Here is a 26,631-nt window from a genome sequence, read left to right on the forward strand (position 1 = left end):
CTGACCGTTCGGATCTATGACAAGTAACATTAGCGTTTAACTCGTGGATCAACTTGATGGCATAGATACCTTCTCAAAGAATTATACACATCCAAAAAAAATATAATTTCGATGGCTAGCATTTTCTTCTAGCTTAATTCATTTTCCCATTGAGTTAGGCTTGTATGAAAGCTACGCGAAAACTTCTCATAACCTCAGAGTTTCGAGTTTTTTGTCCGATAAATAAGGTAATCATAAGGTACAAGCCGGCTTCCAACAAGCAATCGACTTTTTAAGAAACTTTTTCATGGCAAACATGCGACCGAAAGCTTGGCAATCACCATTGCCAAGCCATCATATGAAAAAGCAAACACTTTGGCTTCCAACATTTTCCACTTGAAAGTTCGATAATTCAGTAAAACTGATTTTTATTTCATTAAAATACTTCACAAAGCTGTGTGTGTTTCCATAGAAGAAAAATTCAATATTAGTAAAGTCGGGTGATCTCATACTAAACAGACAACTGCAAAGACAAAAGCAGAAAGAGTGAAGATAGTCCGGCACCAATACAACCAACGATGTCTGAAGGAAGTGAGTGCTCGGATGAGCAACCGCCGAAAGCTCAGGCCAGCAAGACTACGTAAGTTCCAAATATATACTTAGATATCAAATTGTACCCATAAACAAATGGATCATATTTTGAGGTGTTCCTTAAAGCTGCAGCTAGACAAATCTCGGAACTGAAACTCTAGCTATTTTAGTAAATTTATTTACGATCCCCAGTTTGCAATGGAAACTGCAAACGAGCAACGATGCAAAAACCCAATAAATAAGGAAAGCTGCGATGAGAATTGACTGCTTAACAGCGTCATAAACAAGAAACAAAAGGACGCCTGTGTTTATGTATACGAAACCGTTATATACGCTTCATGTTAAGTGCCTCGCTCCATTCGTCGCCATGCAAAACGAGTGCAAACGACTCCATGGCGGCAATCAGGAAATTTTCACTCACCCTGAAAGCTATAAAGCTGCGACAGCATGCGTGACAGCTTTTGCCATCAGGCTTGATAAACATACTAAAGCTTTAAAAAAATTTTAAATTTTCTATTTCTCTCAAAATATGCGGTTCCATTTTATTAGCGATGGTTGCGGCTGCCACTCGTGTCATAAATGGGAATATATAGACTAGCGGGTTGCCACATCTGATATCGAGGTCGACGAAATGATGTAAATGTGTAGATTCTTAAGACTTAACGGTAATGGGCAATGAACTTAGAAGCATACTCATTTGTAAGCTACTACTATATGGTGCTCTTACATGAATACTCACCAATTTTGTCGCCCTATTGACTTCGGACCCTTAACACGTGACATTTCCAACAGGGCAATGCATAACAAAAGTCAAAGCAAACAGTTCAGCAAAAAATGCATCAGTCTACGTGCATACATATCTACTTGCGCTTTCAAAATTTGCAGTGAAATCGAGAGTTGTCGTACGCATGCAACCTGCCGCTGCGTCGTCGCTCAGTCACTTAGAAAGGTAGCTTAACTAGCGTTAGCCAAACCCAAAGCCTATACATACGTGTGTGCGTACCCCAAGGCAGCCCACCTTGACCCATTATTTCCAGTTGTTGCTATTTCAGTCTAATCGAGGCGACGTGTGTTTGTTGTCGATTACAAAATGCCGACTGCGGCCGAATTCAGCTAATATTATTCCAATGCATCGATTTCATTGTTTATCTGACGCCAACGGCTACGTAGGAGTCTACGTACAGACTTATGATCCTATATACATATGTACATATATATCATATATAGCTGCATGCCAGACGTCTGTCGGCCTCCTAGTCAGTCGGCGCTGTGTTCTCACAGTTATTTCGCTCTTTATTGCTTTCGTTGCGAAAACGGCAAAAACTTGTTCCGTTTGAATTTGTGGCACTTGTCGCGTCCGTGGTGCATTGCGGCATTTGGCGTTAGATTGGCAGCCACACACACAAATACATGCATTACAACAATAAATATGTTTGTATAGCGCTCTGCTACCTTTTCGCAATGCATTTAATTGCGTCTAGTGGCTATTTTCGGAATTCGCAAATAATTCATGGCGATTACGCTAATTTATGGTGTGACTGAGCTAGCTCTTCTGGGCCTTTGTCTTTGTACCAGTCTGATTGTAAATGTTTGCCAGGAAGAGCCACTGAGGCAGGGCATCCAGTGCATTTAGTACCCATCCGTGTGGCCTACAAGGAGAATAGAAGTCAATATAACTTATTTTGACTTCTTTTCAGCTTTGAGGCGTTTGCCTCAAACCTCCTATCTCTTTCACTCAATTTAAAAAAATGTATTGAACCAACCGTTACGATTCTTTAAAAGCTTTCAAAATAGGCTCCTTCTGCGTCGATGCAGCGCTGCCAGCGCGATTTCCAAGCATTGCAGGCGTCACGGAAGGCATTCTCCGGAATAGCCTTGAGAACCGAAGTGCATGCTGCTTGGATCCCCTTTCATCGGCCTTTTCAGGCAAGGAAACAAAAAAAAAGTCCGGAGGGAGCACATCTGGGCTGTAGGGCGGCTGCGGAAGCGTTGGGATGTCAGCCTTGGTTTGGTAGCTGTTCACAAGAAAGGCGGTGTAAGCCGGGGCGTTGTCGTGGTGCAACTTCGTATCGGCTGCGATGCCGATGATGCCTTGTCGAACCCGATTGACCCTTCGTTTGAGTCTCTTGAGGACTTCCACGTAAAACTTGCCGTTGACGGTTTGTCCAGGAGGCACAAATTGAAGTTAGACGATGCCTTTGATGTCAAAAAAGACAATGAGCATCGTTTTGACTTTGGATTTGCTTATTCATCAGCGACCTCTTCTCGGCCCTCCAAAAAGGCCTGGTGCACCAAAACACACCACTTCCTGCTAATGAAACGTCTGAGTAAGCCTGTTTGATCATATCAAACGTCTCTGTTGCAGATTTACCAAGTTTCACCCAGAATTTAATCGCTCTTCTGCATTTTCGGCTTGCACCACTCATAGAAACACGTCACCTGAAAATGTCTGTCCTGACTCTCCAGGTGCTCGGAGACTTGGACTGTCGGAGAATAGTACGTTAGCTAGGCACGCCCTCTACCGAATCTAGACGGTGAGCTCATGCTCCGAAATATAGTCGCGGCGAAGAAAATCAGGGTTCCTATTACAAACCCTGTATTTTTGAAATGTTTATATGTGGGAGTTGTGTTATTCTCTCCACTCGTAAGCTACTAGGGGCAACACTCGCCGGTCTCTTCGTCTCTTCATCTTTGTTTGTGTACGCTCGAGAGCTTGTTCAGTGAACTGTGGAACTTGCGGCATTCGAATGGCCAAAACGATCGTGCGGTGCGGGTAAATGGTCGAAGTTTGTAGATATGTGAACGCAAGTGACTTAAACAGTTATGTCCATATATATTTACTAATTTGTGAGTTGAGTTTTTAAGGCCCACAATAAGCAACTAATTACAATTCATAATTCGTGAGAGGCATATTTTAATGCGCTATAAAACGCTTACTAAGTATTTTTAATCACAGTTAAGCTTTATCGAAATTAGTACACAATCGTTTAATTTTCGATATTTGGCAGCTAAATTTCACCCGTTTTGGAGCCTTTACTTGAATCGGCCCGCCAATGAACGATCAAACATGTAGGGTTGCCAGCTAAATTAAATATATCTTCCTCTTCTGTGTTCCACCTTTACACTAACTACTTTTCACTGTTTCATTATTACTTTCGTCGTTGTTGTTGTTTGTTGTTTAACAAAATATTAACTTTTCAGCAGGAGCATGAATATCAATTAGTGCGGCTTATAAGTGCAGCTGCGAAGTGTGTTTGTACCACCGGTGCTAAAATATACATATTTAAATATATAGACACGACTTCAGACGTACCGTTTGTACATGTATGTGCGTGGGGAAGAGAGCGCCAGCTTTCATAATTATGCAAATCGTTTATCCGCAAACACAGAACTTTGTGTTTAGTTTCAAAACTTTTCACTTTCGACTCAAATGCGTGCACATGTACACCCACCGCACCGTATGTTCGAATGTGTGCTAATCGCTCGAAAACAAGCACTTACGTTTTATTCCACCCCGTCCCTGCGCCCGCACCGTGCTATCTGCCAGCGCGCTGCCATTTTTGTTTGAGTTGCATGCACCTTAAAATGAATTTCCCTCGCTGGGAACGCCTCGCCGATCCGGCGTGAAATGCCGACGCACGCACACATATACTCGTCCGCCTCGTCTGCTTGCAGCGCCATTAATGCCACCTGGTCTACGGCTGTAAACCGCAGCAAGATCCGTAAGTTGGCGCCTCACCGACTGTTGCTGCTTCGAGTATGCGCCCACTGCCGGCTGGGGCTAAACGCACCCGCTTACTCAAATCAGGCGAATCGGAAAAAGTTTTTCAATTAAATTCATTAATATGCAATGATTAAGTGGTTGCCGCTGCGTGCATCTCCATCGAGGAGCTTAGTTTTGGTACCGCGGTTGCTGTTGTTGTTGATATATGAATGTATTGCTTTGGCATGCCTTACTGTTTGTATTTGCCGTGCAGTCATTCGGTTCAGTCATCGGTTGCTGGCGCTGACGGCATTGATGATGACTTTGCCACCTTCGCTTCCGCCACCAAATCGCCCAGTAAATAGTTTACGCCAACGAATGTGGGTGGTCTATTAGATATGCATAAGCGAACACTCATACTACAGCGGGCAATATATAGTAATACTTTTTAACTTGAATTTCACGCGAAAACCCATTCCCGGAAATATGGAAAAGGTCTTCGGTGATAATTTTTTGTCGTGAGCAAGTGTTTTTGATTTAAAAAAAAAAAAAATTGGTGCTTGAGAATCGACGATTAACAGTCTGAGATCTTACCGGCATCGTTGGAAAATTGGAAGGATCAGTGAAAATCATTTGAGCTTAAGAAAAGTGAAAGCTCGAGTGGTTACAAAATTATTTTTTCGAAAAACAACGTCGCGTTAACGCCTGCAAAACAATGAAACGTATTACTGCAGGCGATGAGCCATGGATCTATGCTTACAACCCAGAAACAGACGATCAATCGGACGAATAGCGTGGCAAAGGTAAGCCGAAGTCGAAAAAACCACGTCAAAGCAGATCAAAAAACAAGAATATGTTGATAGTTTTCTGCGATTATCGAGGTTTTGTGCACTCCGAATTCCTTCCGACCGGCCAAACCGTCCAAAAGGAATACTTTTTAAGTGTTAAGCATTGTTTGCGCGAAGGTATTCGTAAAGGGGGTCGGAACTATGGGTCGACAACTCTTGGTTTTTGCTTCACGATAATGCATCGTCGCAGACTGCGATATTCTTCGTAAGTTGTTTGCCAAATTTGAAATCAATATCATACCGCTGACTATGCAGCAAACTCAAACGACCGCGCCGGGGAAACCTTTTTGGAAGACATCAAACGAAGTTGAGATTTTTAAAATTATGAACAAAGTCTTAATATTTTTTGCTCGCAATAGTATATTTGCGTAAAGGCTTTGGATTGCGGCCAACTTTGGCAGTTCCGTTAGTGGGTTTAAGTTATAAGTACAAATTACTTGTTGAAAACGACTTAGCGGTCCGCTTAGGGAACTTGATACTTTTGTTACTCGCTTTTATGGAATTGTGTAATGTCGATATTAGAAGTGGACATGATCTCGGTTAAGTTAACAGTCCGAACGCATTTCTTTGAAGAACTTAGTAACGGTGCGATCTGCGCTCGGAAGCGCTGATGTATTACATGAATGCCGTTACTCAAGTTCAGTTTGTGCGCTGGAAAGCACAAATATATATTATTCTCACTTCCTAAATGAAGCCTCTTCCAAAACACACTGCAGTTTGTGATTTGACGACGAATAAGTTTGTAATTAGCAAAAGTTCTCAAAACTTTTAAATCAAAATAACGCGATTGTGTGGCATGTTTTCGGTTGCTGTCGCTGATTGGCACAATAATACTTCGCACTCGTGCCCTCACACCCCAATGTATGTACGGCATAAACACATTCTGTGAAACTCATTATAATGATGTTATAGTTATTGTTGTTGTGGTTATGGACATTAATTTGGCGTTGCTACAGCTGCCGGCAATTTCAGTGGCGTGCCGAGTGATTTAGTTAAAAGTTAATTTGAATTTGCGGTGAAAATAATAACGGACTACACCCATCACTCGTAACATTACTCATACGCATTGGCTTTACTACCCGAACACCAACACGAACATACCATTTCAGAAGCACTGATTCTAATTTACGATTATATTTATTGTTTGCAAGTCCCTCAGGTGTTTAGTTGTGCGTTCGCCTTCTAATTTATTCGGCCAAGTTTTCAAATGAAATTCGCTCTTGAGTTATTTACATAGTGCTAATAATCATAGACGATTTGTTTACCTTTCGGTCCATATATCGATGTTTGGCGACCGGTGAGTTGGATGGTGAGACGTCGAAATAACTCATTTACGCCTGGCATTAATTTAGTTTTATTTGCGAGACGCAACTGGGCATCTTTCCATCAATCTCAGCTGCCATTAACTCCTTATAGCCGAATCTGAGGCGGTAAGCTATTGTGGGCGATAGATGCCGAAACTTTCGTTCAAGAACCCCTCGCATTGAATGTTGAATTCTTGCCTGTGTTATATGAGAAAATGAGTACAATATTGCATTGTGTAGAAAGACAGACGCAAATATTTATATAATCAGTCTCCAATCATGTTATGGTATATCTCTGACCGTCTTTTCTACTAGAGCATACTTTCGCTCTCTCAGGCCAAACATGGAACTCCACCTGTGTGTTGCGGTTAAATGCGGCTCGTTTAGGGCTTAGGTTCGTCTATGTAGTGTTTATAAGAATACTAACATATACATATATTACTATTCTTAGAATTACTTATTTCGCAAATATCATACGAACTTAAGAAATTCCCGAGTTTCGCATCACAAATAACATATGTATGAACCTAACTGTTGTTTTCCAGGAAACCGTTTAATTGAACCTGAAATGTGTTTGAAATGCAAACTTAACGCTTTTAACTTGAAAATATTTGTCTCCATTGCTTTGAAGTCATTCTTAAATTTCGTGTTGTCTTGTACGTAGGCACGAGTATTCGAATGTTTCTGCAAGAGGAGCCGCAAATCACCCATACGTGGGTATTATCGTGTTCCTTCGACATCTGCATGACATATGAGCTCGTGTTGTGAACCGTAAATGCCGTAATTGCCGCGATATTACCGCATAGAGAATACAACAAAAGGAGAGAAAGAATGTTTGTTGTGCAGCTAGAAGTCATATTTCAAATCTAAATGAGCCATACAAATTATTGCACTAGCGCATTGTTGAGCTCAGTTGACTACGTTGTCTTCGCTGCCTGCCCAAAAGTGCCTAGTGGGAAAAATGTTTCGTGTATCTGCAATGACAACAACAACAGCAATAATGTGAGATTTCATGAACTTATTAGCCCTTGAGAAATTGCTGAAAGGTGTTGGTAATTTGTCACGTTGAACTGCAAAAAGGAGCTTTAGGAAGCTTCAAAAGTTGAAACCATTCATGGGTCGTGAAGACTGTTTCGTCCCGTTTTCTCTTCGGAAGCATTTTAGATCAAGTAAATCCGTAGGCTGACTTATGTACGTTGGTTTTTCCTACTGGGCCGCCATTTAGGTGCCCAGCGACACCAAGCAATTCATTTATTGGCAAGTGGCACTCGCTCTTTAGGTAGCGCCGACGCGTCTCAAATCCAGACAGACGTCGTCTACTGTTTCACCTGAACAGCAATAATAACAACAACCAATAATAATAATTGTTTGCAACAATTTATGTTGTAATCCGAGGCAGCAAATGCAAAGTCGCTGTTGCAGTTGTTGTTGGCGCAAAACACTCATACGACTGCATAACAATGCAAACGAGGGTGCTGACAGCCTCGGCCAGGTATTATGTTTTAATTCTCCTCGATGTTCGAGCAATTTCAGCTCAGCTTTTTTTTGTCGGCTCATTTGCTCTGCTTCAGTTTTGCTCGAAATTTCAATCAGTCACGTACGATTCTATACCGTTAGACGCAAATAGTGAGCTGTGTGCATTTGCGCCGACTTCGGATCGCACTGCCGAAAACAACCGAAATCGCGTGTGTATGGGAGTGTGTGGGGGATATAGCTATAAACGTTCGCACACGCCTATAAAGTGGAATGCAATATTTTACGAAATTTCCATATATGTTTTTGCCATAAAGCGCAGCAACGTTTATCGGCTTAATTAGTGCGACGCTGGCAATTCGCCCAATTTCGGGGAAAAAATGTTTTGCACGATTGCATTCTGGCGCCGTCACTTTTCGTCGAACACGATGCACTTAACTTGTATATGAGTTCGTAACATTGGATCTTCTCGCCGTTTAAAGAAAGTTTTGCCCTATGAAAATCGTGTATATATACATACAATCGTGTTTGTATGTAGTTCGCTAATACTTTTGACTCCATATATCGTGCTAGTATACGGGGTTGCAAAAAATGCACCAAGGAAATAATTAAATTAGTTTTGTAAACCCGAAAATTAAAAAAAAAAATAAAATTTCGGATCACTTTTTAATCCCAAGCACCGAATTGAAAAATAAAAAAAAATAATCCCAAGTTTATAACCAAAAATAGAAGAAGTTTGAATTTAAATTTTTTCTCGTTTGCTTAATTCGTGTTCCAAAATTAGAAATAAAATCTGAGAATCAAATTTTGAAACTTTTTTCAGTAAAAAAACTGGCAACTCTGCCGGTATATACGTCTATGTACGTGCGTAGGTAGACGTGTGCGTTAGATATATGGTTGCTTAAGCTATTGCTTTTGAAGAGACTCCGAAAAGTACTCAGATGTGCAAATTATCGAAGAAATTATTAAATTAAAATGATTTGTAAGACATGTTATAGCTACTCCTTGATTGATATGAGTGATTCGCACCGCCTCAAAACGCTCCCTCTGATATCATGTAAAGTCGACTTTTGTAACGCCAACGCCAGGTGTTTCTTTGTCTTCCAATTCCAAACTTGAAACTTTCTAAGCTGATATTTAATAGAGAAAATAAGCGAAGATAACGAGGGGGCCTGAGGTAAACATTTTCAAGTAGATAAGGTTATACTATATATATACTATAGTATATACAAACATCTACACTACATATACATACTTTCAGGCAACTATTGTTATAGTGTTAAGTCAAATGTGGCGATAAAAAGCTGAATATTCCCATACTGACTCCGCATTCAATAAATATGCATGAACAACAACCGCAACCCCCCACCAAATGCTTGCAAGATAGAACTCCTCGAAAAGCAAGTGCTTTTGACGTATAACGGAAATATATCAACAAAAATTGCATACCAATACAAATGCAAACAACACTGCTGAATGCTGCTTCAATTGTTGTTGGGGCACCCTATCGGCCACACAATCGAAGTGGGTAAGGGGTAGAGTGCATGGCTTCGAATGGTATTGTTAATTGTTGTTGTTACTATTGTGTGCATTTCGATGATCGCAGTGTATGTGACTGTCAAGTATGCCTGTGTATGTGGTATGTATGTGAGCACCTACACATGTTTTGTGCACGAACGAAACAGTTTGACACATTTGCCTGCGAAACGCCAATAATAACCCGAAGCACAATCACATTAAGCGCTTTTTTCGCTTTGTTATCTTCGACACTACCAGATACCCTGCAAAACATGCGACAAGTGCGGAATGAGTGCGCGATTAGTCGCAATGTAGCACGTGACTAGAGGCATTTCTGGTATTTTTATATGCAATAATTATACCCTGTTGTACTCGAAAGTCTGCAAAAAGAGGCCAATCGTAAAAGATAGTACAAAAGGGTAAGTTCTTGCAAATGGTAACACAGAAGAGAAACATAAACAAAGATTCAACTAATCTATCTCCAACTATATCCTAAACACACATATGTGTTGGAACTATGAAAGTTCATTCAAAATTTTACCTTATAGGGAGTCATTCGGGAGTACTATACATACTTACATATATGTTATATGCATGTGCATGTATGTGTTTTTGTGCGCTGTGGTAGTAGTGCTGGGCGACCCTGGAAATCGAGCTCTACATATACGCATATCCACACATTTGTGATCCATCTACCCGGTAAGGAACTTATCGCTGGACCGTACATATAAACTTATACAATTAGACCTGCCTACCATGACTAGATGCTCGAGCACTCCCACTTAAGTTTTCCAATAAAGAACACCTAAGGTACCTTCATGGCACTTAAACATATTTGCGCACAGCTCAGCTGCAGCTGACCCCCACATATGTATGTTTTGTATGTGTATGTAAGTGCTAAGCCTCACATGTTTATATGTATGTATGTCTTAAGTGTGTAGAATTTGTCAAATGCAACGGTGGTTAGTCTGAAGCCCTACATGTAAGGCAAACCAATCGATCAGCCACGCAAGCCACACTCGTATGTACCATGTATATTTATGTATGTGTGTTTGTATGCGTACACATGAAACAGGGGTGATAAAAGCCAAAGTTGTCAGACATTTTGACTTACTTGGACAGGCAGGACAGACAGCTAGCCGGCCAATAAGTCAACTCAGAGACAGTAAGTGGGAAGCGCACTGCGTCATACTTGTATTCATATGTGTGTTCAAGTGTGTGTGCACAATAGTCCTAGCAGCCGCTTATGTGTGGAAAACGTGGTCAAACTGCAGCATTCAAAGGCAAATGCGGGCGGAATTATACAAACAGATATTGAGCGGTTTTGTGTCGTTATATGCATGTGTTTGTAGCTGCCGAATAGCCGCCCCATCACTTTGTGGAATTAATTGGGCGCTGAGCACAATCGGTTGGGAGGGTCCCGGTTGTGGTGGGAAAGCACTCATAGCTCCTAGGATCTGCCCTTAGATTATCTCGGAGGATCTGCAACTGCTTTCCTGGGATGCTCCTCCAGATTGTTATTTAGGCTTGATTTTTTTGGCCTGATTGTTAACGACGGAGCTGCTGAAAGGAGCATCAAATTAAATTTATTTATCTCCTGAGTTTAGGGAAATCTGTAGAGGTCTCCACACTACCGCTTCGATTTCACGCTGAAATATAACGGTATTTTTCACTTCAATTAATCAGCGTGCTTCCCTTCTGTAAATTGCCCCCAAACCTTCACTATTTCCCCCTCTACTCGCAATTACTAGTACAAACAGAATCAAATGAATTTCCTCTAGTTTTCCGCGCTCCAACTCAAGCTTAAGTTCCGCCAGCGAAAGCACGCAAGAGCGGCTTGTTGTTAAGCACGTTCCGCTGCATTGCAGCTCAGCTCCTTTCCTGGCCGCACCCACCATTAGCACTACATATATCTGAATATGTAAAAGTGTACGTAATTGTTGTTGTTTTTTAGTAATTTGCATTGGTGTCGATTGAGGAAGGCGCTTCCGCTGGCGGACGCACAAGTGCGTTGATTGGGCAACAACAAAGCGCGCTTGTGGTCATTGGCTGGCGATGGCAGTTGGCACTTGTCCATGCTTGATGGCTGGACATTCATACACAAACACACCTAGATAAATACGTGGAATTGTTTATTTGGACGGACAATAGCGCGCCACAAATGGAAGCGTGTCTGAGCACCCACCGAGCCATTTATAAATAATGGTCAGCCATGCCGCCGTCTCGCTACGAATTAGCTCCAGATGCTGCTAAGTAGCGGACGAACGCCGACTACTTAAGTGACGTACTTACAGCACGCACGCATTCGCTCCCGCACACACATACATACAAAGGCAAAAGCATGAATATGTTAAGTGCGTGTTCGTGAGTTATCAATTGAAGTTATCTAATTGTATGAGTGGTTATTTGTTCAAGCACCTACGCGTCGGATTTACACCGAAAGATATGATTCTTCGAAGAGTCCTTAACATACTTTGTACCAGCTCTCGTTTCTGCAAACTAAAAAGACATTTACTAAATCTTTGACAATTTTTTTCTTGTAGAGCGGAAAACATGTCGACCGATTCTAAGCAGCGAATTCAGGTGCCCGAGGCGTTGAGAGAGGTGCTCTTGGAGTTTTCAATAGCGTATCTGCTGGAACAGCCCGGAGATGTGGTCGATTATGCAGTACAGTATTTCAATAAATTGCAGTCGAATCGTCAGGCCGCTGCAAATTTCTATCGTCCAGATTCCCCAGAGAGCAGCATCATATCACAGGAAGAAGGTAAGCACCATACAGTAGTTTACAAAATCTAAGAGGAAGAAAATGAATATATCAAAAATGCAATCACAGGTCGGAAGTCAGTACGGGCAATATATATTGAACGATTTAAAGTGAGATTCCTCTTAAATGTGAAACGCGGCTTAAAGTAGTATGCATCGAGTATACATTTGAGCTACTTTAACAAAAGTGCGGCTTCACAATGTCTGATTGCGTCGACATTTACTCAGAACTTAACCGACAAATAGCTAAATAACTTGAAAATCTCTAACAGTATTTTAAGTTCTCATTCACACTGGTTCCTTTGTGAACTCCTCTCCAGTAATAGGACCTATCTGCTGGTCGTCTGGTGACAGCTTAGAGAACACATGTTCGTTATAGCTCAGTGGTAGTTTTACTACTTTCATTCCTCGCTCAAATAGATTTTGTGGTTTCGATGAAGCTACTAATGTCCAATATTGATGGATGGATTCCGAGTGTTCTGTGTCGGATCTGCGATAGGCCTGGGCATATTCACAGAGAAAGTGGAAATTTATTTCCTTATTCCCTACTAGTTCGCAGCCTCGCCAGATGTATCCCAGCGCGTACTGCGTCGAATACTTTCAGAGCTGAAGCGTTTTCATCCATTCAGACGACATGACATAGTCAGCATAGCCGTTGTCTTTTAATTCGCTGAACTATGTCCATGTCGTCGTATAACTCATAGAGCTCACCGTATGCCACATTCGCCGATGCCAATTCGCAAAGGACCATAAATCTTCCGCAGAACCTTTCTCTCGGAAACTCGTAACATCAACTCATTAGGTGTTGGGAAAACTTGTAACATCGTGTCTACCCATATACTTATGTATGTATCAATATCCATGTGCACATATCCACTCACCTTTCGTTGTGGCACAATTTACGTGCGCGAACAAAATTTCCAACAGTCCTTAGGCTCTCGGCTTTTGAATGTCGTGAATGTCATGTCCTTCGCACGGATATTGTGGCATTACATTATGCTTCCATTTGCTTGGCTCTTTGGCATTTTTGGTAGCCGGTGTTTTGAATGTCGTGTGTTAGGTGTGGTTTCGGCGAATATATTCACTTTGGCGCTTGTCATCGGTGATAAAGTTTGCACGCAAATTTTTTGGATTTTTTCTCGCGACATTCGGCCAAACCTAATTAAAATGGATAACGGCTGTTTCGAAGGGCACCAATCGACGAAAACTTTTCACACAAATTTAGTTGTACCGTTATATATGCATTTATCTAGATAGTATGCTCATATTAAAACTTATAAATTTGTGCGCCTTCTCACCAAACCGCATGGACGCACTTCCACTTCGTTGTACCCCCACATGCCTTGTCTCGCTTCGACGGGTCAAGTGGCATTTATTAGGTTAGTTCGTTCAGATTATGGATGCTTCTCATTATGTGTCAGCAACTTTCTACATGCTCACATTGTTATTATTTTTATCGTTGCTGTTCTTGTTGTTTTAGTATCCTTCGTGCAGTCTTTCTTCTCAACATTCTAAAAGTGTGTTTGTTTTGTTGTCTTTACGCTCGATCGAACTTGGTTAAAAGCGCTTCACTCAAGCATTTGACCCGCTTTGCTCCGACTTTGGCCACTTCACTCTGCTTGCCACAATTTGCGCAGAGATTAATCAGCTTCGCCTCTGCTGCCGCCGTCGTAGCGTCAGTTTATTTTTGCGGCAGCAGCTGTCAGCATTGCGGCCAACATCGCTTCATTAACGGTTCGGTTCTGGGTTGTGCGGACAACTTGCCTCATTAAGGAACTATTAATTATTTGCTCATTCGCCCAGGCGGTAGATGAGCCAGGTGGTGCTGCGGTTCGAAACCTAAGCCATGCCAATCACCTCAAAAGCTGCTTTGTGACCATTTTCACGAATGTCTGTTTATCGCTTGTTATTATTATTTTTGTTATTGCTTACTGAAATGTGAAAAGGTTTTTTAAGAGAGCGGGGAACGCGTAACACTAAATATGCGCGTAAATAATGATTCTGCCTAGCATATTCGATGGGCCTTCAAATGAGGCGCTACCATAGATTCGCTGTAACTTATAGTTGGTTAGTTGAATTCTGGACTCATACCGAAGAAACCACACGCCAAGATAATCTGAATATAGAATGGGTTAGGGAAGAGACAGAGAAGCGATGTCCTTTTACACAATCAAAGTATATAATCGATTCTCTCTTTCGGTCGCGATGAGCTTTTCTAAAAACTGTTCTAAAGAGAAGCTAGGATAGATCCAGAGTAGAGGCGCGGGAAGAGAGTACATGGCTATATAATTTCGAATCTTGCTGGAATTTATGTAAAAAACGAATGTTCTTGCCGACGTCGATGTCCGAAGCGGTCGCATAAACGGTATCATGCCTGTGGTCCGCTAAACTGAGCTGGTGGGGCTTGTGGCCACACTGCTGTGTGTGTAAACAGTGGCTTACAACCTTACACTCACACAAAGCTTCATTCATTGTAGTTTAGTTTATTTCGCTTGATGGCTCATGTGTAGCGCCTTAAGAGTCATTAGAAAAACGTATAAATGCGCACAGTACACACTTTCTCAACTACACGCTCACATGGGCATTGAGAGTGCTGGGCCACCTACAAATATTGATCGCCGCCAGTCAATCATGCGACATCAAAGCCTCTGCACATTGACAATGCCGCATTCATTAGAGAGCAAGAGCATCATTTACATGTACAGTTAATGTTTCGGCCCTCTTCCACTACTGGGAGATGGCTAAGCTGCTTTTTTTAGCGCATAGCTGCTGCCTTTGTTCTAACTCATCCTTCGAATTCTTTTCCGTTTATGAGAAATAGCTTCGCGCTTTAATAGCGACGCTACGAACCACTGCTTCACATGTTTGGCTGTGCATGTGTGTGTGTGGCGATGAGCTCTTGTCGGCCATTAACAACGTTTTAATGCGATTTATTCGAGTGCGCAGTTGCCTCTTGATGGTTCCGTCGCTTTCCCTCTCAAATCCTACCTTCGCTTAATAGCTAACCTTTCCTCCGAGGCAATGAGTGAAAGTGGTGAACAATTTTTGTTGTTTTATTGGTTTGATTGCTTTGTACATCTGCCTTGCCACTAGAACAATAATTTTTGCCTCGGCTTGTTCCTTCTTATTAACCAGTGTGTGAGTGCTACCTTAACATGAAGGGTGCCTCATTAAGTAAGGACGACTATTACTATTACTATAACGTGGTATATAGATTTTTAAAACTTTTAAGAACTTGGAGTAAACGATCATTATAAAAAAATCGAATTAGTTATCGATTCCTTTTTGGGTTTACTCGTTGGTTTATACAGAAAATTATATAACTTTCAATTATACGGTTACCAAAGCCAATCACCCTTTATTACAACCGTTCTTTTCTTGTGTTTGGGTGTTTGTAAGAGCTTTATGCTTCTGGATATGATGACAAGTACGGCTCTTCAACTTGTTGGATTCTGTGATTTCAGTCGAATCCAACGGTGTGTGAAGGCATCACTCAGGGGTGGCCGCGGCCTATCGTTGTGTATTTTAAGTCGCTTCATTGACTGCTCCCTGTGTTTCCCTCTTTCCACTCCAATGCGCCCATACCCACATACATACAAGCACCCTCCCATACATACATGTACATACATCCATATAAGTAAGTTCGCTCAGATGGCGGCGAGGTCCAACCGCAGCCGCAGTCGTTCGACGTCCAGTGTAGCTGTTGGTTCGGCTTTGGAGACACTTATGAAAATTTAACTCGCTGTACTGTGCTCGTAGCGTTTCAAGCGTTGCGCTGTCGTTCCGTTCGAAACGCTATTAGTGAAGGATGTGTTGCTAATTAATTGCGCTCCACGTTGGTCCTCGCGCGCGTCTTTGTCGCTTAATTATCGAAACTGTAGAAAGCTCGACTCATCACTTTGGATTATCCCGTCGCAACCACACCGTAACCGTTATTTGCATAAAACAGCACTTCGCCTGTGATAGGCAAAAGACTGGCAAAGTCCGAATTTCGCAAAAAAAAAAAAAAACAATAAAATTTGCATATCTCGAGGGGCAAGAGCGGACGCCCGCGCAAAGTGTAGACAAAATTTATCGCCGCTTGTTGTGACCCCGTTAACGCGTTTGTACATTGCTAATAGACAAAAGTGCGCACCTGTTACGCGTCAAGTGCACATTATCGCAGTGCTCGTTTTGGTGAAATTCCCGGGGCGTTGAGGCGAATTTACTGTGTTTTGCGAACTTCGCGTACTTCGCCGTCAAAGGTGACGAGAACTCGCTGTCATCGTTGGTGTTGCTGCTGGTGGCACTTGGCAGTATTATTTTAGGTTTTCTTCGTTTCTTTTGCCCTGCGCCCACACTTGCTTGTCGTTTAAATTAATGCAATGCTTAATTAACCCAGAAAAGCCCAAGCACGAAGCATAAAAATTGTCATTAAACGCGGAACAACAAAGGCGCGCCCAGCTTTTTATGTTTTTTGTCGACAATTATGGGCACACACACGCACATCTTTCGGGGGTTCTGCGAAGAATATTATCTTTCCTGTCATCCAACACAGAATTCCTCATTATTTAATTTTTTCCGCTTTCGTAGTTTTCTGTGTGTCATCATGCACACTTCGATGTTTGATAATTTTCCCACTTCATCTACTTAGATGCCGGACTTTAATTTGGGTTAGCTGAAGATAGTGCCGTGCACTCTGTGATAAAGTGACTTCTTCTAGTTCCTGCTGCAGAAGCGGGCATGACTCTGTTGAAAAAATTGTTGAGATGTATTGTGAAAACTCTACAAAAGCTTCTTATAGGCTTAACAGACGGCAGCGTTAATCCGGATTAACTCCGCATTTAATCAATGATTTTTTAATTTTTACAAAACAAATTTTTATTACAAAAGCATATCAACACATTATTTTTAAAACGGCATCATAATTTAAAACTTCCTATCTTATTATTAAAAATTTGAAAAGCAGATGTCAGTGTTGCTTGTTTTTCATTCACAATACATTGAAATTGCAGCTAACTCTCTAAAATTTTGAAAATTAAATGGGAGTTAGCAACGGAGTAATCTTCACTAATTCCTGAACTAATCCGGATTAAATCAGTTAAAACAGTTAATCCGGATTAACGCTGCGGTCTGTCAATGCTATTAACACTCGTAGTTTGAAGGTCGTTCAATTTATTTTGCCTTTGATTCTTGGTAGCGATTCCTGTTCCATGTTGATGCTCAGCTTCACTTGTGCCATCAAGTTGAATATGTTCCGGGGAAATTCATTTCTTTCTGTCCAGTGACCGGTGCAATTCATGCCTAAGTTCATAAGTTAATTCGATTTTCTTACCCGAATTCGAAGCAAATCTGGCAGAATATTTAGACTTTCAGCACTTTTTACTTGAAAGTGGCTCTTTATATTTGCACAAATTGTGAACTGGATCTAAAAGTTTTATTCTAAGAATACCCCTTTCACAAATATTTCGCCGTAGTTTTTCGTGGAAGGCTGAATTTGTTAAAATACCCCAAAGTTAAACCATTTTTTATGTATTTATATAATAAAACTCTCTTTGTTATATGAATTATTATAAATAAATAAATAAATAAACAATTTTCCATGGGTGTCGTTTAAAAGAAACATATAAATGCATATAAGTAAAATGTGCTGGCTTAAGTTTTTAAATATGTTTATACAAACGCTTATACATATATGTATTTACTATCCACACATTCCATTTAATTATTTCGGCACTAAAGTCCTTCCTTCATGACTTCGCCACTGGTAACCTTCGCTCCTTTCCGGCGCTTGCTTGCTCATTTCACTTTCGTCTGCTTAATTTTCGCTTGCATTTCATTACGTATAGTATACAAGCATAATATAATTATTATTTCAGTGTGTGCTTTTGTAGTTTATTCCTTCAGTTATTCAATGCGGGACCCTTATTTATGGGGAGCGTTTTTTTGAGTGGTTTAAATTTTGGAAAGCTCCCATGAAATAAAATGTTACTGTCGATATCAGCGAAAACGAAATCATTGGGGGTATAAACCGCATATGTGAGCAGAGCACCTTTTCGGCAATCCTATTCGAACACCATGACACCATATAATAGCATTAATTCACTCCTTCCTCAACTGCTGAGATCACTAAGGACGTTGGAACAACAGCAGAAGAAGAGGAACCGTAGTTACACAAGTCCCACAACTTGTGTGGAAAGCGCTCATCTACTTTTGTCTTAGAATAAAACAAGATGCCAGTGGCCTAACCTCACTTTTTCTAATACCCACTATCATATACGGCAGAGGTTTACGTAGAACTGATTCCAAGATGGCGGATATTGTTTGCAATATCTTGCAGTTGCTTTTATCTTTCACCCAATTCTGCACTTCAATTCATCAATGTCTAATCCCGGATCCTTTATACCATGCGCGTTCACAACGCTTTTTGTCGTCTGGTTGGGTGCCGGAGAGCAGCTTGTTGTTGTTCATTGAAACTTGTCAAAGATACGCAACGGGATTATGTCGAAGCTTGTGTCATTTGTTGTATTGTGCACATATTGGCTGCAATTGTAAGGGTTTCCCTTGCATTCCCTTTTCTCGCCTGCAATTTGTAGGTGTGGCAGGGCGGCTCCAGATCCGCTGAATCCTCTCCTGGGTTCTATATTTAGTCGCTTTAGCTGGAAACTTCGCACTGAACTTTTTAATGCCGCACTTATCTGCTGCTTGTAGTCGTGGTGTTTACATACACATGTGTGTGTGTGTGTGTTCGTCAGTTTGGGCGCGCGCGTGCGTTAATAACGCGAATAACAACAAAAATTTCAAAGAGAATACATTCAGCGACTGGCAACATAATTTCCTCCATATACCGACTCATGCGGGCGTCTGTGTGTGTGCCTCCATGTAACACTAGCAGCAGCATTTAGCTGTGAAATCTCAAAAATAGCTCCAATTAAAAGCAAAAACAAGAAGAAATTGCAAACTAACTACAATTAACTAATACAATCAAGTGCGGAATAACTACTTGAGCAAAAATAAACTGCGCCAAGCAGCAACAACATCAACAATAACAGCGCATCAACAACCAGGCATCCGTCCGCCCCCACGCACCGCCACCCACGGGGCAGTGAAGCATTCGCACATTCGTACGAAATTTAATTAAGCCACTCAAGTGTGCGCGTGTGTGTGAGCGCGTACTCGCAAAGCACACACACTTACCAACGCCCGCACGCCGGTGCGTGGGCGTTACTGCATTTCTTCGCATTCCGCGCGCATCGGCTGCATACCCACGCCCTCGTTGCCATAGCCACGCACAACACGGCCGCGAAAACGCTTCTAACAGCGCGGCGCGTTGCTTATAGCTGCACAGTTGCGCAGTCTACTGTGAACGCGTAATTGCTTGTGGCACGCCTGCCGCCGGCGCATCGCTGCTGCCCTTCACCTCTTCCGCACGCATTTTTCTTTCATTTGAACGCGCTCGGGTGCTCGCGAGTCGGTTGTGTTGGCCACCGTACATCGTCATCGGCAGCGTTTCACCCGAAAATGGCTTCTCAAGTTTCCACTGCCAGTATGCTTCTCGGTAAGCTAAAAACACCCAACACACACTTATTAAGTACAATTATCAAGCTTATTATTATGGCAACACTGTCATTAACTCCCGGTAATACAAGCGGAAATCAAAGCTTGCCGTTGAAATTAGAGCAACAACAAAATCAGGACAAGTTTCGCACAACAGTCGGGGAATCCTTCAATGAAATCTTCAATCGAGTTATCGAGCCATGTTCTATAATAATTTAGCTCTCTGTGAGGGCCAGCTCATATCGACTGCAAAATTCCGTTATTCAAAATCTTGCTATAAACTTTAAACCACAAAGGATCATTTAGATTTGAAATATCGGATCTGAGCTTAAACTATTACAAATTGGTGTTTTTGCCTTGGATCCTGCTATTAACAGTGACTAATAAAAAGACCTTTGGTTAATAATCAAAAATTTACTTTTACTTCGAAATCATATAGTAAAATTGTTGTATTTTGTTCTTGTCTTGTCTCATATATAGTACTTTATGTCTTTGCGTAAATTGGGTATTACCGCATTTTTCCAGTACGTTTTCCGAATATGTTTTCCGATGATGAAACTCGCTTTCTTAAGTTTCCCCAACTAGTTGAATGCAGAAAATGCCCACGAGCGCTTCGGAGAGTTCCCAATTCTTCCGCTTCCACATCTTCAAATTGGAATTGCAACATGATTGCAGCAATTAAACGCCAAAGTGCATTCTTAATTGAGATGCGTAAATTAATTGCGTTTTAATGCGCCCATGGATTGGGGGTGGGACGGCCCCACCAACGCAAAGAAAATTATGAATGCCACATGGGAATGTCGGGCTCGTGCCGTCATTGCTGTTGTTCGGCAGCTGCTTGCCTTTGCTTTTGTGGCAAACACAATTTTGTTGTTGTTGTTTTCTGTTGCTGTTACAGCCCCATTCAGTTGCACCGAAAGGGAAGTGAATACCGATTCGGAGAGTCCTCTTGCCACGGACGATGCTTGAATGCGTGAGTGGGTGAAGAAGCGGAAGAGTGGCAGTAAACGAAATAAACGGAATCCGCAATGCAGAGCTCAAGTTTAATAAATTTGATCAAAATGAGTTTACCTGGGGAATATTACGTCCGGAATTTGGTCTTCTCTGATCTTTTGATTTCACTTATTTCATTTCACATGACAAGTCTTTCTGCTTTACTGCATGCAGACAGGTTCCGAATACAGAGTTGCAGAAGATGGTCGTCTAGAATCTAGATAAAGGAGAGAAGGGAAACAAGAATGTTTTATGCTGAGACAGGACTTTCAGAGACAAAGGATATGGAAGAGTCGAGACGTCGCACTTTTCGGGCAAACTATCGCAAAGGACCTCATTGTCTGTCGATCGAAGAAAAGAAAAACTTGATAAAGATACAGACATAAATATCCACAAATCGATAGCATATTTTGCGGCTAATCACTTCATACTCACCCAGGCATACTTGTACGTACGTAAGCTTGTGTGTGTGTGCATTCAACACTTTGCACAAGTGAACATTCTACACGCATTTGCATGCGTTTTAATTAAATTTTATGGAATTCCCACTTGTTTGCTGTAAATATTTGTCAGTGAGCCAAACCGGGGACGTGAGCTATTCAAGCACCAAATTGCAAAAACACTCAAATATGTTATTATGCTTTCCTCGCATATTATATTTTGCGTGGAAGTCCACCATGAAAATAACAAATGTTTTCGCACACACATACTCACACGTGCACGCATATGTGGACGTTGTAATGTGCGTGTGTTTACATGATGTGACTTTGTGAGCATAAAAGTCCATCAGACGTCAGTAGACGGAAGAATAATACAATAGCACTAAAAGTTTGCGCTAATTCTATTATTTTTGCTATTTCGAGAAGCATATTCGTCGTGAATATTAAAATAAGATTATGTTTTAATTTGTAAAAAGTAATTGAAGAGTTTACTGCAAACAACATCACGCCCAACGAAACTTTTCGCCTTTTTTGTAGTAAATCTTAACTTAACATTTATTAGCTCTCAACTTTACTTTTCAGTCAGATTAAGAACTCTTCGCCCCACCTGAAATCACTTGTCATCTGTAAAATGGGTATTCCGTCTGCGTCGGCAGGAAATCGCTTTCGCATTTGCCTTTTATGTGATTTTTAAGTGTGAAAACTCGCACTTTATATCGCCGGCCGCATTCTTCTAACATAACCAACGGCGGCTGCTGCCCGACCCTGCATTTCAGAGAAGGTCCGTTCAAAATGATTTATGCTGGCGCAAATTGCCCGTCAAGTCTCGCACATTTGTTCACTTAAAGTGCAAATCATTTAATTTAATTAAGTTTTTGACGGAGCACCGCAATATTTTGCATATTAAGTGCGACAACGCAGCGTCTCGCGTCCGGCGTGGCGTATGAATAATGCACTTAGCACACGCGCGCACACACACTCACACACATACTCACATAGCATACATATTCAAATCGTTAGTGGGATTTGAGTGCTGGGAGCGCTGTCATCGAATTCCACAACAAAACATTTAAGCACAGGCTTCCAGCGCCCAACACTTCTCCACATCCCGAATTTAAGAATAAGTATTTTGCTATTTTGGGGTTCAAGCGACCGATTGCCGATCAAAATGCTGCAGCCTTCTTCATGCCAAGACGTTAATTTTTCTCGTTTATTTGTTTATCTTCAGAGCCAGTCCGCCGTTTTACCACACGCCGCAAATCCGTATTTGCCGAAGCCTATGATCCAGAAAACGACGCCGACGATGACGAGGCCGAACGCAAGGTCTATCCCAAATCAGATGAGCAACGTGCACGTCTAACCGATTCGGTGAAGAATGTACTGCTGTTCCGTTCGTTGGACGATGAACAGGTGAGTGCGTGCCATCAGCGGCACAAACACATACATACATTTGCATTTCTTTGAACTGCATTTCATTTGCGGTTTCCTGTAGCGTTTGAAATGAACGCACAGAGATAGAGCATCGCAAGTAAGATGCTTTTGTTCCCCCACGGAATATTTTATAGCATTCCTTTAGGTCCACCAGTGCATGCACTATGTTCAAGGCAACCTAACCTCAGACGCATACGCTTTCAACACCTGTTTGCTGAGCACTAAACAAATTTGTATTTGTAACCGAACAGCAACTCAAAGAAACCGAAGGTAGAACGACGTTTTCGTATGGAGCATGAATTACCGTTGCCGCTTAGTGAAAGATTAAGCTAAGCCTAACGTTTCCGTGAGCCACATATGAATACAATTTCTGTATTTTCAAAGCTGGTCTCAATAATTTTTCTCCCGTAGAGAGACCAAAATAGATTCGAAGAATACAACACTTCTAATACAAACACACAGACATGCAAATCAATTTCAATATTTGTTCTTCATTATTCTCAAATATGAAATTGGTCTCACATGTTTCAATACAAAAACAGACAGACATGCAAATTCGTGTTTCACATACATTCTACATTCAAACATTTTGTTTTTTTCGCAGATGAATCAAGTATTGGACGCCATGTTCGAGAAGCGAGTGCAGCCGGACGAGTTCATCATTCGCCAGGGTGATGACGGCGATAATTTCTATGTTATTGAGTCGTGAGTATCGCATTTCAATTATGGTAACGCCCGGCTAAGTGGTGAGTGAGTGAGCTAAACGGGGATTGCTGTGCGCTCACCCTCCGTTCTCATGCAAATTTACTCCCCATTCCTATGAGTGGAATTAAAAGGGATTGATTTTTTTGTTTATTGCATTTGAATGGCGATGATTTGGTGAACGGGTTTAAATGATAAAGCATCTCATGCAAGTTGCCGTTGCTCGGCTAAAAGTAACGTCGAGTTGAGGTCACAAGCCTCGAAGTTTGGTCTTTTCGTAATAGTGTTTATGCTCCTCGGCTGTGATAGAATCTAGGGACCTATTTTTTTAAACATTAATAACGAGTTAACAACACAAAGAAATGTTCATATATCGTTCAAAAATCGTGTCAGAGAGCGTGAACAAAAAACAATTTGAACCACTTTTTTGATTGTTTCTATTTATATTTTTTTTAGATTAGAATACTCTCTTAATGAATGTAGGAGGAAAACGTGTAGCACCAAAGGCGGAAAATTATACGAGTTTCGTTTTGTCTTCAAAAATTCTTACAGTCAACTCAAGTTTAGTTTCGAATATAATTTTCTCACCAAATTTTCACACCAGCTCGTGCCCTTATTAATCGTTTAATTTCTCTAAGTTTTGTGTTCTCCAAAATTGAAAGCGCTTTCTTCGTTTAAATCAAATTCGTCGAATTATGAGGTGCTTAATAAGTTACCACTTGGCAAGCGCTGTAAAATACCTTGGTGAATTGGAGACATGAATAACGCTCTCATCAAACCCGGCAGTCGTTCGATGTGTGATTTAAGCTTGCAACACCCTTAACTTTTTTGTTAAATTACTTCAAGCTAATAAGAATACTTAATCATATTTTAACTAATTCTTCCCTTTTTTCTCTTTTAATCTACTCTTTGCTGCACGAAAAAAAAATGAACAGTGGAGTTTACAAAGTAATTTGTAATGGTGATCATATTTTCACTTACGACAATACTGGAATATTCGGTGAATTGGCATTGCTCTATAACGTACCAAGGTGAGTGAAAATTCCATTTATACAGTATAAGTATATATAAATAAATATTTATATTATGAAGTATGTAAATGCTTAAAATTTTGTATAAAAATATTTATTTCAAAATTATATGCGCTTGACTACCAATCAGCATTAAAGTGATGAATAAAAGTTGCTGCTCATAAAGGCAGCAGAATTACTTTTTCTAGCAAAAACAAACTAAAAATTCCTGGCTTTTTATAGAAAATATAAATGTTCCCATTAAATTAATGAAATCACATTTTTCGCCTTTTTGGCGCACAAAAGCTTTTTGAATGGAAAAAGTGCTGGAGTTTAGTGCCTTAATTATCCTTATTACAACCTGGCCGAGAGATTGTGTTTGTGTGCGTGGTTGTGTCCGACAGCTGGCAAGCATGTGTTTGCATGTGGTTGTGTGTGTGTGTGTAATTCATCGTTTTTATGGGAGGAGGCGTTACAGTTGAAAATAGATGTTTATTCAATTGGAAGTAAAGCTTAAAATAAACTTAAAAAGCATTTTATCGATTTACCTTTGCTCTACACACAGACACACACACACATTGTTACAAGCATACATATGTGCATGCAACTAAATTAAAAAGAGTGATCAGATTGGGAACTAACTCTTTTTAAGGACTAACATTGCCATTTATGTAACGATTCTCGATTGCTTTCAGAGCCGCCTCCATACAGGCTGTCACAGAGGGCCTACTCTGGGCCATGGACCGTCAAACGTTCCGCCGCATTCTATTGAAGTCCGCTTTCAAAAAGCGAAAAATGTACGAGACGCTATTGGACAGTGTACCAATGTTGAAAGCGTTGAAGGTGAGCAACCATATGCTTATTACTCAAACAGAAGTGCTCTGTAATTTATACTACAAGAAGCATTCTATACATACAAGAATTTATTTCATTTAATTTTTGAATATTTTCATTTAGTCCTATGAACGCATGAATTTGGCCGATGCATTGGTTTCCAAGCACTTCTCTAGTAATGAGAGAATCATCAAACAAGGTCGGGAGAACGAACTTACTTACCTAAAAGCACTCAAATCTCTACAAAATTATATGCTTTACTCCTTGCAGGTGACGTCGCTGATGGCATGTACTTCATAGAGGATGGTAATGTTTCGGTGAAAATGGATCAAGATGGCAAGGAGATAGAGATTTCGCGCCTAGGTAAAGGTCAATATTTCGGCGAGTTGGCTTTGGTTACACACCGACCACGCGCTGCTTCCGTCTATGCAGATGGAGATGTCAAAGTTGCATGTAAGTGAAAAAGACCACAAAATTAACTCAACTTATTGTTACTTTCGAAAGTTAGCTCTTTTATGTACTCATACCACATCCATTGAAAAGGATTTTTCAAAACATTTATTCATTTTATTTTAAATTTTCGAATTATTGTTTCACCGTATTCACCGTTTACACTATACTAATGGGCAGTCGAAAAGTTTTTTCGTACTTTTGCCATTTTTCCGCTAGAGACATTATTCCATTAGTGTAAAACTATTCTGGTTTCTCCGCGAAAAACTGCGACAAGTAATTTTCACAGACTTCTCTTGAAGTTCAATCTCATCAGTTCTTGACAGTAAAATGTAGAATAAATCGTTTGACCAGGCTGGAGCAGCTCATAGTTAATGACGCCTTTCCAATTCCTTCAAACACTCAGCATAACCTTTCGAGCCGTCAATCCTGGCTCTGCGAACATTTGTTGACCTTCACCACGCTTGGACCCTTTTTCGCACATTATTGTCGAATTTGAACCGCTTTTTGTCTCCTGTTGCCATTCGCTTCAGAAATGGTTCGATTTCATTTTGTTTCAGCAAAGAATCGCAGAATTTAATTCGATCTATTAAAATTTTCACAGACAATTCATGTGGTACCCAAACATCGAGCTTCTTTTTGTAGCCAGCCTTTTTTAAATGGTTCAAAACCGTTTGATGATGAATGTTAGGTCTCTTAGCGATGTCATTGCTGCTTATGTGACGAAACTGTTCAATCTTTTCCATAGTTTCATCGACTTTTTCTACGGTAGGTCGATCAGAGCGAAGTTCTTCTTCCACATAAAAATTTCCAGAACAAAAGCGAGCGAACTATTGCCATACGAAATACGAAAATACTTTTTCGACTACCAATATTTTTAATTTTCAAATCATTGTGTTGAAGTGCTTCAGCGTATATACCGTTAATACTATACTATTTACATTAACCTATACAATGAAGTATACACATGAACTTTAATATACGTATGTATGTACATATGTATGTATGTATTTAAATGTGTTTGCAGAAATCTTTTTTTACTGAAATCTTTTCCTA

At 40.8% G+C, this 26,631-nt stretch overlaps 1 protein-coding gene across 15 annotated transcripts in view; it reads left to right on the forward strand.

The window, feature by feature from the left end:
- Positions 1-26,631, forward strand: part of LOC120772340 (cAMP-dependent protein kinase type II regulatory subunit) — a 77,138-nt gene that overhangs the window by 44,575 nt on the left and 5,932 nt on the right. For 10 of the 15 annotated variants that reach the window (XM_040100893.1, XM_040100894.1, XM_040100892.1 and 7 more), the window contains exons 3-9: positions 11,960-12,180; positions 22,377-22,558; positions 23,184-23,284; positions 24,217-24,312; positions 24,987-25,134; positions 25,249-25,324; positions 25,396-25,578. In XM_040100893.1, the coding sequence (XP_039956827.1) occupies positions 11,970-12,180; positions 22,377-22,558; positions 23,184-23,284; positions 24,217-24,312; positions 24,987-25,134; positions 25,249-25,324; positions 25,396-25,578 (997 nt within the window). In that variant the 5' untranslated portion in view covers positions 11,960-11,969. Of the gene's footprint in view, positions 1-522; positions 620-11,959; positions 12,181-15,878; positions 16,487-18,881; positions 19,717-22,376; positions 22,559-23,183; positions 23,285-24,216; positions 24,313-24,986; positions 25,135-25,248; positions 25,325-25,395; positions 25,579-26,631 lie in introns of those variants that run through there. The other 5 variants (XR_005705053.1, XM_040100891.1, XM_040100890.1 and 2 more) reach the window with 4 other exon arrangements.

This window comes from Bactrocera tryoni, chromosome 3 (assembly GCF_016617805.1).
Source record: "Bactrocera tryoni isolate S06 chromosome 3, CSIRO_BtryS06_freeze2, whole genome shotgun sequence".
NCBI lineage: Eukaryota > Metazoa > Arthropoda > Insecta > Diptera > Tephritidae > Bactrocera > Bactrocera tryoni.